This window comes from Nycticebus coucang, chromosome Y, assembly GCF_027406575.1.
Source record: "Nycticebus coucang isolate mNycCou1 chromosome Y, mNycCou1.pri, whole genome shotgun sequence".
Lineage (NCBI taxonomy): Eukaryota > Metazoa > Chordata > Mammalia > Primates > Lorisidae > Nycticebus > Nycticebus coucang.
Genome location: NC_069805.1, coordinates 29,552,900 through 29,568,965, shown reverse-complemented (window position 1 = coordinate 29,568,965; position 16,066 = coordinate 29,552,900). Strand labels below are relative to the sequence as shown.

General features: G+C 42.4%; 1 protein-coding gene across 1 annotated transcript in view; it reads right to left on the bottom strand.

The window, feature by feature from the left end:
- Positions 1-14,089, bottom strand: part of LOC128579047 (zinc finger protein 678-like) — a 33,017-nt gene extending 18,928 nt beyond the window's left edge. Inside the window, exons 1-2 of the mRNA XM_053581343.1 lie at positions 14,048-14,089; positions 1,750-1,876 (exon numbers count right to left, since the gene is read on the bottom strand). Coding sequence (XP_053437318.1) covers positions 1,750-1,876; positions 14,048-14,089 — 169 coding nt within the window. The remainder of the gene's footprint in view (positions 1-1,749; positions 1,877-14,047) is intronic.
- Between the last annotated feature and the right edge of the window lie 1,977 nt (positions 14,090-16,066).

The following is a 16,066-nucleotide window of genomic DNA, read 5'->3' as shown; positions in this document are numbered from 1 at the left end:
TCATAGCTCACAGCAACCTCAAACTCTTGGGCTTAAGCAATTCTCTTGCCTCAACCTCCCAAGTAGCTGGTACAACTGGTGCCCACCACAATGCCCAGCTATTTTTTGGTGGTAGTTGTCATGGTTGTTTGGTGGGCTCAGGCTGGATTCAAACCAGTCAGCCTCAGTGTATGTGACTGGCACCCTAGCTGCTTGAGCTAGTCACTGAGCCTCATTTTTTATAGTCTTAAGGATAATTAATCCTCAGATAATTTAAGAGCATGAAAAAGAAGACGTCCTGGGCGGCACCCGTAGTTCACTGGGCAAGGCGCCGGCCACTTACAGTGAAGCTGGCGGGTTCAAACCCGGCCCCAGCCAGCTAAAACAATGACAACTGCACCAAAATATATAGCCGGGCGTTGTGGGAAGCGCTTGTAGTCCCAGCCACTTGGGAGACTGAGGGAAGAGAAGGGCTTAAGCCCAAGAGCCTCAGGTTGCTGTGGCCTATGACGTCCCGGCACTCTACCCAGGGAGACAGTGTGAGACTCTATTGCAAGAGAAGAAAGAAGGGAAGGAAGGGAAGGAAAGAAAAGGAAGGGAAAGAAAGAAAAGGGAAAGAAAGAAAAGAAGACATCCTTCTATGACAAGGAGGAGAACCAATCCTAGAATTCTCAAAAATTAGTTTCATTGTGCCAGAGTTTCTAAAGCCATACTTTAAAGTCTGGCTTCCTCCTTGACTTTTGGTCTGTGACCTGTACTATCTCCTTCATTCACTTCCTCCTACTGGGTGTTTGGCTATTGTTTCCTCTCTCTTTACATTTGTTTCAAAAAGGTGACCAAGTTCAGTTTAAAGACAAGAAGTTCTGCTTCATTAGGAAAAGACACGTAAGGCTTGGCGTCCCTAGCACAGTGGGTACAGCTGTGGCCGCATGTGCAGAGGGGGCCAGGTTGGAATTAGTCCAGGGCCTGCTAAATAACAATGACAACTCCAACAACAAAACAGCCCCACGTTGTAGTGGGCCTGTTGTAGCAGGCCGGTGTAGTCCCAACTACTTGGGAGGCTGAGGCATGAGAATTGCTTAAGTCCAAGATTCTGAGGTTGCTGTGAGCTGTAACACCATGGCGCTCTACCAAGGGTGACAAAGTGAGACTCGGTCCCCAAAAACAAAAGAAAAAAAAAACAAAACATGAATTTCGCTTGGGGTTAATCAATTTTCAACTTTGTATTGCACTCAGTAGAGGAAAAAATGACAGAAGATTCTAAAAATTTACTTTCCAGATTACTAATTTGACAGCCCCTATATTTAAAATGTATTCTTAAGTATTTAAGTACTTAGTATAGTGCTCAGTAGAAAAGAGTGAATATAATGGAAGATTCTAAAAAATTATTTTCCAATTACTATTTTCTGACAGCCTCTGAAGAATATTTAATGAGAAGCATTTTAAATGTGTGGATCCTGTGCTTCACTTTCAAATATGACTGAATTAAAAATATATAGGAGGAACTGGATTAGAAAAAAGTATATATCACTGAACTTCTAGAATCAACTCTAAAGTAGAAAAAAACTGGCAAATCACCTCAAAAAAGAAGGTAAATAATTAGGTCAACAGAAATTTTTTGTATGTGTTAACAAACCCCATCCTTTTTCCCTGACATCAGGAATCTGAGATTAATTCACACAAAGTGCAAGCTTTAAAGACACATTCAACAAAGGAAGGAAAGAAAACCCATGAGGTAAATTAGATATTCTGGAGGTTAGGTATTCTCACCCACAGAGATCAGGTTTCTGTAGTTCTCTAACATCACATCCCCATACAAATTGCGCTGAGCAGGGTCCAAGTAGTCCCACTCTTCTGGAGTAAATTCTATGGTGACATCCCTGAATGTCAACAGTTCCTGAAATAAAAATAAATAAATAAAAAACACATTGACCAAGTGGCCATGGCAAGGTTTTTAGGATCCAGGTATTCCCTCTCCTCCAGAAAGAATTATATGCCCACATAACTACACATCAATAATCCCTGAATAAATGAATAAAATGGGCAGAGTTCTAAATTTGACCCCAGATAAAATGAGGGGGTTAAGTCCAGGCATGTTAGTTGATGTCTATAATGCTAGCTCCCTGGCAGGCTGAGGCAGGTGAATTGCTTTAGCTCAGGAGTTCGAGACCAGCCTTAGCAACAGCAAAATCCCATCTCTAAAATAATAGCCAGCCATTGCAGCATGCACCTGTAGTCCCAGCTACTTGGGAGGCTAAGGCAAGAGAGTCGCTTGAGCCCAAAAATTTGAGGTTGTTGTGAGCTGTGAGTTGTGATGCCATGGCACTTCACCAAGGGTGACAACATGAGACACTGTCTCCAAAAAAAAAAAAAAAAAAAATCAGATATGTCTATTCCTCAGATGGAAAAGTCATGGTGAGTTAGAAGTACATTTCTCACTTTGTGTGTCTGTGTGTGTTCAATAATTATAATGCAGATTCTGATTCAGGAGAGTTGAGTGAGGCTGAGATTCTTTGTTGCTAACTAGCTCAGCAGTGATGCTGAAGAATCAGTTCTAAAAGCCACACTTTTGTTGTTGTTGTTGTTGTTGTTTGTTGTTGTCCTTGCAGTTTTTGGTGAGGGCCGAGTTTGAACCCACCACCTCCGGTATATGGGGCTGGTGCCCTACTCCTTGAGCCACAGGCGCCACCCAAAAGCCACACTTTTGAACAGCAGAGAAGGAGAACAGTGAGGGAACAATTCATTGATAACATGGAATTGAGAATTTACTAACTACAAAGATTATAACACAATAGCATGAATAGAGCAATCCTTTTTTTTTTTTTTCACATTTTTGAGACAGAGCCGCCCTATGTCGCCTTCGGCAGTGCCATAGTGGCACAGCTCACAACAAACTCAAACTCAAACTCCTGGGCTCAAGAGATTCTCCTGCCTCAACCTCCGAAGTAGCTGGTACTACAGGTGCCAGCCACAATGTCTGGCTATTTTTGTTGTTGTTGTCATTGTTGTTTAGTAGGACCAGGCTGGGTTCGAACCCACCAGCCAGTGCATGTGGCCGGTACCCTAACCACTGAACTATGGGTGTTGACCCAGAACAATCCATTTGAACATTTGCTGCATACTAGATATCATTCTAGCAGTTTTTTTATACTGGTACTTAAAATCACAGAAAGAATCTATGAGAAAAATGGTGCTGCTTTATGACAAAATTTTGCCAATTATTCTGTAAAAATGTAGAACTTGGGTCTTACCCCAGTTTATTAGACTTAGAATTTATCTCAAGAGGATATGCAGGCTAAGATACTAAGCCAACCCAGGGCCGCACCTGTGGCTCAAAGGTGTACGGCCTTGGCCCCATATGCCAGAGGTGGCGGGTTCAAACCCAGCCCCGGCCAGAAACTGCAAAAAAAAGAAATGCCATCCCCAACCAAATGTTTACAGCAGATTTCATAAATGAAGAGAATAACGAAATAATGAAAAAAGTTAAGGCAGCAATACAAACTAAAGTTTACATTTTCTACACACAAATACACAGAAATGGTAACTCTAAGCACATTAAGTTATAGAGCAGAATATTTTTATGTAAAATAAATATATTGAATTGTAAAAGAAATAGAAATCTCTGCTGATGATTTTTAAACAAACATACTATGAAGACCACCATGCATGAAGATATTAACTAAAATTAAAGATATTGATCCTGATCATTTTATTTTTTCCAATGTTTTATATACATATATATATATATTTTTTTTTTAGTTCCTTGGCATCACAACTCAGCAACCTCAAACTCTTGGGCTTAAATGATTCTCTTGCCTCAGCCTCCCAAGTAGCTGGGACACCACAATGCCCAGCTATTTTCTTTGTTGCAGTTGTCATTGTTGTTTTAGCTGGCCCAGGCCTGAACCCACCAGCCTCGGTGTATGTGGACAGCACCCTACGCACTGAGCAAAGGGCACTGCCCTGTTTTTATATATTCTATGTGCCCTGTTACATTATGAAAGTTTGAGATGCTGAATATATTAGTTATACATGAATTCTTATTTCCTTTTTCTAAACACACAGAAAAGTAATAAGGAAACAGGTTTGTGCCATGAGGAGAGAATGAAATGGAAATGAACAAGACTGGGTTTTTTGAATTCAATCATTTCAAAAGCACTATCTCCAGTCCACAAATATGAGAGCCTTAATTCTCCAACACAAGTTAAGAGGAAATGGAAATGAAGAAGAGGAGTTTTGGCATTAAATGTGATGGTTTTTTTTTTTTCTTTTTTTTTTAGAGACAGAATATCACTTTGTTGCCCTCGGTAGCCATGCATCATAGCTCACAGCAACCTCCAACTCCTGGACTTAGGTGATTCCCTTGCCTCAGCCTCCCAAGTAGCTGTGACCACAGGCGCCCACCACAACACCTGCCTATTTTTTGTTGCGGTTTGGCCAGGGCCAGGTTTGAACCTGTCGCCCTCGGTATATGGGGCCGGCGCCCTACTCACTGAGCCACAGGCACTGCCCTAAATGTGATGGTTTATACACATCACTCAGTATATTATTCCAAGTTATTAGTAACATTGATGACAAAGAGAAAAACTTTATAGTTAAAGAATCTTGCCGAGAGCCCCATAAACAAATGAATGAAGTTACAATCAGCTGTAAGGGGACAAATTAGCATGAGGTGTCAATGAACACAGATAGCCAACAATCACCACTGAAATATGAGTGGAAAAAATTAAATCATAATCTGAATATAAATAGGAAACAGCATCTGTGGGGCAGGCACAAGTGACAGCATGTCTTCAACTGGCCATATAAAGCCTGGACTGAGAACCACTTGGCAAAGTGCTGTCTCCCAATTTCCAAACACTTTGGGATTCTGGACCCCATATAAATTAATGTACATTTAAAATTAAATTTAATAAAATTTAATTTAATTTAATTAAAAAAATACCTGATCTTTACCTTTCCCTACTGTTTCTCTTCTGATATATACATACATATATATGTGTGTGTGCATATATATATTTATATATAGTTAAATACAGACAGTAGCCATACAGGAAAGAATGGAGTGGTGGTCAGATGGATTTTTTTTTTCTTTTTGTTTTTGAGACAGATTCTCACTGTGTTGCCCTGGGTAAAGTGCTGTGGTGTCACAGCTCACAGCAACTCCAAACTCTATGGGTTTAAGCGATTCTCTTGCCTCAGCCTCCCAAGTACTGGTACTACAGGTGCCTGCTACAACCCCAAGCTATTTTTTGGTTGTAGTTGTCATTGTTGCTTGGCAGGCCTGGGCTGGATTCAAACTCACCAGCTCTGGTGTATGTGGCTGGCATCCTTGCCGCTGAGCTACAAGCACCAAGCCCACAGGGATTTTGTCATTGCTGTTTATATTTACCTTTTTATGACCTGCAGAGTAGCTACTAAATCTGTGACAGTAAAAACCAGGTTGCTGGGTCAGATATCTCTAGAAATACATGTCTTAATGAGAAAAAAAAAAAAAAGGCCCTCAAATAATAACGTCTTGTGTTTCTATTCACTTGCTTTTGTGTTTTAAAACCTTGTGAGCACTAGATTTGGAAAGACAGCAGGAGCGCCCATGCAAAAGTCTAATGTCTTCTAGCCAGTTCTGTGGGTGAAGATTTTAGGATGAGGACAGACTTGGACCACGGCCACAAATGAATGGATCTAGACAGGGACAGGGCAGGGAGCAGGCCCTGGACTTCTCATCTCCACATGGCTTGTCTTTAGTTCCATCTTTCCTAAATCTACCCACGAGAAATTTTACTCACAGTACTTGTTTCATTTTAATTTTTAAACACTATCTATATTGATAACATACGATAAGAAATAATTTAACCAATTTTCTAAAAAAATTATATTACAAGCTTAATATTTATTTTTAACAACCTAAAAGCAATAGAAATAATAATCATAATCACAACACTTCTGTTCATATATTGCCCTTCAGCGGTGACATCAGTAATCACAACAACATATGGGATGTGATGCAAATAAAACCCAACTCCCCTGTATGCCTCCCTTCTTGGCATAGAACACAAGATGCTAATAGTGCAACCATTTATACACTTTTTTTAAACTGAAAGTTTCTGGTCATTAAAGGCCATAACTATGTCATCTGATTTTCTTATGGCCAAATAAAATAAAGGCAATTGATTTATCCATCAGTTTGCATCTCCAGTCCCCCCCTTGTTCTTCACTCAAATACCAAGAAACTGGAGCAGCTCTCAGCTAAGCCTCTTTCTATGAGAGGAGAAACAAACAATGGACCACTCATTTCTCTCTCTCTCTCTCTCTGAGATGGATTCAAGATTAAACCTTGTTGTCAGTCCGAGCCCAGTCTGCACAGGAAACTGTCAAAATCTTCCATGACCTGGTAAGAGTTCCTAATAACACGAGGCTAACGCCCCCATAGTGATCCAGGCAGGTGAACGCAGGCTGACTATGTGGGTCAGAGGAGAGAATAAACCTGCCTTGGGTGAAGCATCTCACCCTGGATCAGCTGTGAGCTATTAGCTCTCCATGATCAGCTAACTCTGGAGTAAAAGGAAGGACAAAATTACCCAGTAACAGTGTACCTGTTGGCCGTTGTTGTGGTCAGGACAATGAATATTTTGTTGTCTTGTCCTCTGGTGTCTGAGGTGCTTGTTTAGTTACACTTTCTGCCACCAGATTCTATTTACACCAGGAATCCCACACACAACCACAGCAGCTCACTGAACAAGATCAAACTTTAAGGTACTCATTCCAAAATTGGAGACTTAAGGCATCTATGTTGGCCAGCACGGTGGCTCATGCCTGTAATCCTAGCACTCTGAAGACCAAGGCAGGTGGATTGCTCGAAATCAACAGTTCAAAACCAGCCTGAGCAAAAGCAAGCCCAACACGTCTTAAAAAAAAAAAAAAAAAAAAAAAAAACTTAGGCATTGTGGCAGGCACCTGTCCCAGCTACTTGGGAGGCTGAGGCAAGAGAATTGTTTAACCCCCCGAGTTTGAGGTTGCTGTGAGCTGTGACACCACAGCACTCTACCCAGGGAGACATAGTGAGACTCTGTCTCAAAAAAAAAGGAATTCCATTTTTCTCAATTGGTGTCGTTGATCATCCACACTTCCAATGCATTTGCACCACCATTTCCTTCTGGGGCTACAAAAATAATAATAATAATGCATTTTCTTTACAAAAGTTTCTGTTTGGGCGGCACCTGTGGCTCAGTCGGTGGGGCGCCGGCCCCATATACCGAGGGTGGCGGGTTCAAACCCAGCCCCGGCTGAACTGCAACCAAAAAAATAAATAGCTGGGCGTTGTGGCGGGCGCCTGTAGTCCCAGCTACTCAGGAGGCTGAGGCAAGAGAATCGCTTGAGCCCAGGAGTTGGAGGTTGCTGTGAGCTGTGTGATGCCACGGCACTCTACTGAGGGCCATAAAGTGAGACTCTGTCTCTACAAAAAAAAAAAAAAAGACAAAAAAAAAAGTTTCTGTTCATGTCTCCTGCCCAACTTTTTTTTTAACTGTCTCACTCTTATTCTGCATTGAGTGCCCTGACATCATCATAGCTTACAACTTTAAACTCTTCATCTCAAGACATCCTCTTGCCTCAGCCTACCAAGTAGCTAGGAATGCAGGCACCTTGCCACAAACCCTGGCAAGCATTTTTTTTTTTTAACAGAGATAGAATCTTGAATTCCTGAGCTGAAGGGGTCCACCCACCTTGTCCTCCTAGACTACTAGGATTACAGGTATGAACCACTGCACCCAGCCCAACTTTTCTATTTCAATAGAGACATGGTCTTACTCCTCCTGCTCAGGCTGGTATTCAAGTCCTGAGCTAAAGCAATTTGCTCTCCTGCTCTTCTCAGCCTCCCAGGCTGCTAGAATTACAGGCATGAGCCACTGCATTCAGCTTCTTGCCCAACTTTTATTTTTTTATTTATTTTATTATTATTTTTTTTTTTTGTAGAGACAGAGCCTCACTTTATAGCCCTCAGTAGAGTGCCGTGGCAGAGTGCCATGGCATCACAGCTTACAGCAACCTCCAACTCCTGGGCTTCAGTGACTCTCTTGCCTCAGCCTCCCGAGTAGCTGTGACTACAGGCGCCCACCACAACGCCCGGCTATTTTTTGGTTACAGTCAGCCGGGGCTGGGTTTGAACCCGCCACCCTCGGTATATGGGGCTGGCGCCTTACCGACTGAGCCACAGGCACCGCCCTTCTTGCCCAACTTTTAATGGTAACATTTGATCTTGTTAATTTTCTTGAGTTGTTTGTAGATTCTGGTTATGAGTCCTCTATTGAATGTGTAACATGTAAATATCTTTTTCTATTCTGTAGGTTGTCTATTTGGTTTGTTGTGTCCTTGGCTGTACAAAATTTTTTTAATTGACCAGAACCCAATTCTTTGGCTGTGCAAAATTTTTTTAATTGACCAGAACCCAATTCTTTATTTATGTATTTATTTTTATTTTATTTTTTATTTTGAGACAGTCTTACTATGTCACCCTCTGTAGAGTGCTGTCACATCACAGCTCACAACACCTCAAACCCTTGGGGTTAAGCGATTCTCTTACCTCTGCCTCTGCAGTAGCTGGGACTACAGGCGCCCACCACAATGCCATGGTATTTATTTGGTGGGGGGAGGTTGTATCTGTCATTGTCATTTAGCAGACCTGGGCCGGGCTCAAACCTGTCACACTCAGTATATGGGGCCAGCACCCTACTCACTGAGCCACAGCGTTGCCCTCTTCTAGAATTCCAAGTTTCATGACTTAGGTTTTTCTTTTATCCACTGTGAGAGGAGCAGGTCCTATTTCAATCTTTTATGGTAGCTGTCAAGTTCTCCTAGCACCATATATTGAATAGGAATTCTTTTCCCCATTGTATGTTTTTTTACAAATGTCAGATGGCATGCGAGGATGATTTTTTTTTGTTTTGTTTTGTTTTTTGTTTTGAGACAGAGCCTCAAGTTGTGGCCCTGGGCAGAGTGCTATGGCATCACAGCTCACAGCAACCTCCAACTCCTGGGCTCAAGCGATTCTCCTGCCTCCACCTCCCAAGTAGCTGGGACTACACTTGCCTGTCACAATGCCGGCTATTTTTTGGTTGCAGCTGTCATTGTTTGGCCACCGCGGCTGGATTCAAACCCGCCAGCTCAGGTGTATGTGGCTGGCACCTTAGCCACTTCAGCCACAGGTGCCAAGCCATGAGGATGATTTCATATCTGGATTGTCTGTTCTGATCCAAGGTCTATTCTCTGTTCATATCCAAAGGCTTTATACCAATATCATGTAGTTTTGATTTCCATAGCCTTTTAGTATAGCCTGAAGTCTGGTAAAATGAGGCCTTTGTAAGAAAAACTGATGGCCAACAAACGCATGAAAAAATGCTCAACATCTCTAATTACCAGGGAAATGAAAATCAAAATCACACCGAGATATCATCTAACCCACATGATAATGGTTCATATAAAGTCCCAAAACCACAGATGCTGGCATGAATGCAGAGAGAAAAGAAGACTCATGCACTGTTGGTGGGACTGCAAACTAGTTCAACCTTAATGGAAAGTAGTATGGGGATGTTTTGGGGGTTTTGTAGAGACAGAGTCTCACTGTATCGCTCTGGGTAGAGTGCTGTAGTGTCACACAGCTCACAGCAACCTCCAGTTCCTGGGCTTAGGTGATTCTCTTGCCTCAGCCTCCCGAGTAGCTGCTGCTTTTTTTTTTTGGTTTTTGGCCTGGGCTGGGTTTGAACCCGCCACCTCTGGCATATGGGACCGGCGCCCTACTCCTTGAGCCACAGGCACGGCCCAAGCTTTTTTTTTTTTTTTTTTAATAAAATGATCAGGTTATTTAATCCCTTGGGATTAAAGTTGATAGTGAACATAATTTCTAAATCTCAAAATCTCCAAGGATAAAGACATACAGAGTATTTCCCTAATAGGGGAAACTACTGCCCACCCCCCTTGTTCTTTAACAAATGGGTTAGACCAAAAGCAACTAACTTAAATCCTGATTTTTTCTAAAAATCTTGCTATAGCATTTGCGTACTGGTAAGAAATACTCTGCATCTAGGTTTAAATTCCAACTCTACCATTTATTAGCTGTGTGATATTGAGCAAGGTAACTAACTTCTCAGTACTTCAGTTTCCTCTTTTGTAAAATAGTACCTACCACATACTTTTGATATTTAGTCAATACATGTGAAATGCAAAGAACAATGCCCATAAGCAGGGTTTGTGTTTGCCAATGTTACCCAATTACAATGGCAGCATTTTGGATGAAATACTGTTGTCAAGACTGAGAACTTAGAGCATTTACTGAGGTGGGATAAGAAACCTTTTGCCCTTGCTCAAGAGAAGGAAGTAAAGTAGCTAAAATAAAAATTAAGGAACAACAGAAGCCACCAGTATGATACTGAAATTATTGCCTGATCCATTGTTCAGAGTAAAATTGTTTTCTTACCCTGACTTGTGATCTCCCTATCCAGACCTGTGGTCTGTGACTATTGATCTGTGACTTTTGTAACTGCAAGTGCTATAATACTTTTTGCTTCTATAACAAACCGATGATGAAAGTCAGTTGCTTGCTTGCTGGCTGCATTGCATGTAACCCCCTGATAGGATAGGTAATTTACCCTTATAAACCTTTTCCTTCTCATGGCCAGTACTGTTCCCTCTATATCTATGTACAGGAACAGTCAGTTGGCCAACCTAATAAAGACTCCTAAAATTGGCTTTAATTAATTGATGTCTCTGGTGGTCCTTTAAATAGTGCACTCTACAACATTACATTTTAAGGTACTAAAAAATATTCAAATCCTAATTTTAAATTTCACTGGAGACTCCGTGCCTGTAGCTCAGTGACTAAGGCTTCAGTCACATACACCAGAGATGTCAGGTTCAAATCCAGCCTGGGCCTGCCAAACAATATTGACAATTACAACCACAAAATAAAAATAGTCAAGAATTATGGCGGGTGCCTGTAGTCCCAGCTACTTGGGAGGCTGAGGCAAGAGAATCACTTAAGCTGTGAGCTGTGACTCCACACCAGGGCACTCTATCTAGGGCGATAAAGTGAGAATCTGTCTCAAAATAAATAAAAAAATAAATTTCATTGGAAAAGCATAGTCACAAAGGTCTGCCATATTAAAATATAAATGCAACAGAACTCTACATAGTGAAAAGTTCAAGCACACTACTGAAAATCATCTAATACTCATGACAAGATCATAACTAATACCTAGTCAGGGTGGCGCCTGTGGCTCAAGGAGTAGGGAGGGTGTCGGTCCCATATGCCGGAGGTGGCGGGTTCAAACCTAGCCCCAGCCAAACACCAAAAAAAAAAAAAAAGAAAAAAACTAATACCTAGTCAAATCCTATAAAAGATACCTTTACCTTTCAAACTTTCCAAGAGATGAAGTTTGGATAAAGTATAAAAAGTTTTTTCTTTTTCTTCTCAGTTTTTTATTTTTTGGCCAGGGCTGGGTTTGAACCCACCACCTCCGGCATATGGTGCTGGTGCCCTACTCCGTTGAGCCACAGGTGCCACCCTCTTTTTCTTTTTTTTGAGACTATGTTGCCCTCGGTAGAGTTCCACAGCATCACAGGTAACAGTAACATCAAACTCTTGGGCTTAAGTGATTCTCTTGCCTCAACCTCCCAAGAAGCTGGGAATACAGGAGCCTGCCACAATACCCCACTGTTGTTTTGTTGCACTTGTCCTTATTGTTTAACCTGGCCTGGGCCAGGTTCAAACCTGCCAACCTTGGTGTATATGGCTCTCGACCTAACCACTGGGCCCTGAGCCACTGATGAAAAAAAAAAATTTTTTATAAATAATTTTAGGCTTGGTAGCCGTAGCTCAGTGACTAGGGTGCCAGCCACATGTGCTGAAAATGGGGTGTTCCAGCCCGGCCCAGGCCCACTAAACAACAATGACAACTGCAACCAAAAATGACCAGGCGTTGTGGCAGGCGCCTGTAGTCCCAGCTACTTGGGAGGCTGAGGGAAGAGAATCACTTGAGCCCAAGAGTTTGAGGTTGCTGTGAGCTGTGACGCCAAGGCACTCTACCAAGGGAAACAGGGTAAGAGGCTATCTCAAAAAAAAAAAATTAAAAAGCTGAATTTTTCTATTAAATTCTATCTCCTTGCACTAACTTCCCTCTCCTCTCAGCATGGACAGGATAAAGTTTATGGTAGTAAAAATGTTGCCTATTTAATTTTTATAAATTCTGTTTAAATTACTAGTTCATTGTTTCAACAGTGGCCACTCAGTGCTTTAAGTATTTAGACAAGTTAAAAATTATTTATTTTCAGTAAACATGAAAAACGTCACTGATACACATTTAATTAGTGTTCAGCTGAGATCTGTTGCTCAGCAACCTCTGGATTTGATTTTTTGTAACCAACACGGGTGGAATTATGGAGAAAATGCCACCACACTGTTCGAACTAAATATGAGGTCCTTTATTGGCCACCCTAGATAGGTTCACACCTTAAAAATTTACACCCGGCATCACAGAGGAAGGGGTTTTTCATACCTTTTTCCAGTTGGGAGGGTAGGTAGGTGGGATCTTTGTAAGGTTAGATTTACAGGGTTGGGAGTTACCAGGGGAACCAAGGATAGGAAGGTATTACAAGGGTCTGCTGTGACTCTGGGCTAATCCCCTGTCTCTGCAGGAGATGTTTATTTAACAGCCCAGTTCTGCAAGGCCTATGTGCTGAAGGGGGTACTGAAGGGGAGGTGAAAAGAAAGTGCAAATTGGGGACCATTTGACCTTTCAGATTTATCTCAGTAAAAAAAGCACAGCAACACAATGCCTTCTCATAACTCCTACTGCCTTCCCACATTTCCAACCAAACTGTAAGGGTCCCTGGGCCAAACTTCTGGTCTTCACAAAGCGTAAAAGTATATTGTGGTCTGTTCAAATTCTTATGCAAAAAGAAAATAGATTTCAAAAGGCATTTACCTCATCACCAGAGCCCATCTGAATGTACTTCCAACTTATTCGCTAACAATTGATAATTTAGGCTGTGCATCTAACTTTTCTCATATAGACTACAGCCATACATCTTAACTAAACACACCAAAAGAACTGACAGTCTTGACCTTTGTAAAGCTTCTTTTGGAACCCTAAAGTAGTACATTAATTCATTTAAAAGTTATTTCTAGAAATATTCGTTTTAGTGGAGAAAGGTTAACTACTCGAAAATAAGACCTACTTACGGGAAAGATAAGATGTCCCCTGAAAATAAGGCCTAGCGCATCTTTGGGAGCACACCTTAAAATAAGACACTGTCTTATTTTCAGGGAAACAGGGTATCTTTGTCAAAATGGTTTCTCACACCTATATCTATTTCTTTGGCTTTGTCATTCAAACAAAAATAAAACGTCTATCTTACTGCTACAAGTCCAGCTGGTTATGCATATGGAAAGAAACACAAGCTTCAGCCAAGATGCTAAGTCTTACTAAGACTCAAACTTCAACAAAATCTCTCTGCACCGGCTGCGCCTGTGACTCAGTGTGTAGGGCGCTGGCCACATATACCGAGGCTGGCAGGTTCGAACCTAGCCCTAGCCAAACTGCAACAAAAAAACAGCCGGGTGTTGTAGCAGGTGGCTTTAGTCCCAGCTACTCAGGAGGCTGAGACAAGAGAATCACCTAAGCCCAGGAGCTGGAAGTTGCTGTGAGCTGTGACACCAGACCACTCTACGGAGGGTGACATATTGAGACTCTTTGTAAAAAGCAAACAACAACAAAAAAAACTCTGCAATGAAAAATTCCTTTTATTTTGCAAGGTAAATAACGAAAAACTAAATCAGTAGGGCAAAAAGGAAGTCTAAATCCAGGCTATGTGAAATTACTGGACCGTCAACAATAATACTCTAAAAATAATACTCTAAACGATATTAATTTTGATCTCAATTAGAAATTCTGACTCCAAATAATAAAAATATGGGATTAATTTCAAAAAGGTAAATATAATTAATGCAACTGTTCCCATTTTAGTTCCAAAGACTAAGACTGAACTTCTTTTTTTTAAAGAAAATCTGAAGTTCTACCTTCTGAAGTTGCGCATAAGCTAACTTCTCATTTTTTTCCATAGGGAATTACTGCACCAAGAATCTACTTTCCCATTCTTTTCAAATACAAGAAAAAATAGCTAAGTTTGGAGAGCGACGTATCTAATCTAATGCTTCAAAGAGAAGGGGAAAAAAATATACATGAAGTGTGACAGGAAACAAGTGTGAGTGGAACACTTTTACTAATGGAGATTTCTAAATAAGGGAAGATGCTGACATCAAGCAAATTTCAAGTAGACACGGCGAAGAATTTCCACACAGAGAAGCACTCGTGGTCCTCAGAAGTCCTGGCCTTGGAGAAAGCCCCAGAATCCATGGCCACGGGCCATTTCCACAGCGAGACTTCTCAGAAGCATCCTTTGGAGGACACATCAGCTTCTCCTGCAGGGGTTGGGAGGGAGGAGTGCCGAGCACCATCTTTCCTCTCTGGGAGCTGCGGCCTTAGGGACAAACTTCAAACCTGAGCTACTTCCAACTTCCAAGGGGAGAGGGGGAGCAGGGGAGCGTGGTTCCACCACTTTCCTCGCACCAAGCGCAGTGGCTGGGCACCGTGGCAGGGACGAGAGAGGCGGCTGGCGCTGCGTGGGGGTTTACTTGTCTCCGATGGGTGTGGGAAGAGGAGACAGAGAGATTCTACTGAAAAGATGGAGAGGTGAGAGAAGAGGGGCTGGGGAGAAGGGGAGGCACCACCTTTCTTTTCTCTGCTCTTCCTGGGGATTTGAAAACTCCTCCTAACAGGCCTTTAGCTAGAGCGGCGGCGCCCTCAGAGAAGTCCTGAGGCTGCTGGTGGCGGAAGCTCTGGCGGCCTCTGCCCGGCGGTGTCCTCAGGCCCAGGCTCCGCGGTGCTGAGGCCGCCTCTGCGGTTTTCTGGAGAAGACTCAAGCTCCGGAGGCGCCAGCTTCATCTCGTCCTCTCCCACACCGCTGCTCTCCCCGCTCGTTAGTCTGCGGAGAGGCCTTCATCTCTGCAGTAGGCGCCGGCCTGAGAAGCTCCAGGAAGCTTCTGCTCCCAAGGTCGAAGGGCGTGGTGGGGGAAGGGGCAGCAGGCGGGCCTCGCCGCCCAGTTGCTCTCAGCCCATACAATCCCTGCCCCCAGTAGCCTAGAGCAATGCTCCGGACCCAGCAGCTTCCTGGGTACCCCGAAGCGGGCACCCCAATCATAGAGTCCAGCCCCGTCTAGTATGGGGATTTCTGAAGGAGATCCTGAAATCTCTACTAGAGATTGACTCAAAGGAAAAAAAAAATGTTACATAAAAGACACTCCTGGGCAGCGCCTGTGGCTCAAAGGAGTAGGGTGCCAGCCCATATGCCGGAGGTGGTGGGTTCAAACCCAGCCCTGGCCAAAAACTGCAAAAAAAAAAAAAAAACAATCCCACTCAAATGTTCATGGCAGCACAATTCACAATCACATGGGCATGGAAACAATCCAAGTACCCATCAATACATGAATGGATTAATAAAATATGGTATATGTATACATGGACTACTACTCAACCATAAAAAGATGGTGTTCCAGTATATTTTGTAACTAGGTTACAAAAGAAGGTTCTTTTGTATATTTTGTAACTAGGTTACAAAAGAAGGTTCTTCTAAGGGGAATATCAGAAGAATAGGAAAACAATCACTCCTTGTGCTCAGTACTAAATGGAAACTATTTGATCAACACCTGTTTGCTCCTAGGGAAGGAAAACACAATAAAATTTGTGCGGGGGAAGGGGAAGAAGAGGAACGGGAAGGATAAATTCTGACTCAATGGGCATTTGGCCTGGGTATGTTAGACATTTTCTGAGTGAAGGAGTATAACTTTAAGTTTACGAAAGCAAACAATGTAACCAAAACACATGTACCCCCATGCCATACTGAAATAAACTTTAAAAAACCTGTGTTATTCAAAATTAACCTATCCAGGCTCTGCGCCTGAGGCTCAAGAGGCTAAGGCTCCAGCCACGTACACCTGAGCTGGACGGTTCCAATCCAGCCCCGGCTGCCAAACAACAAT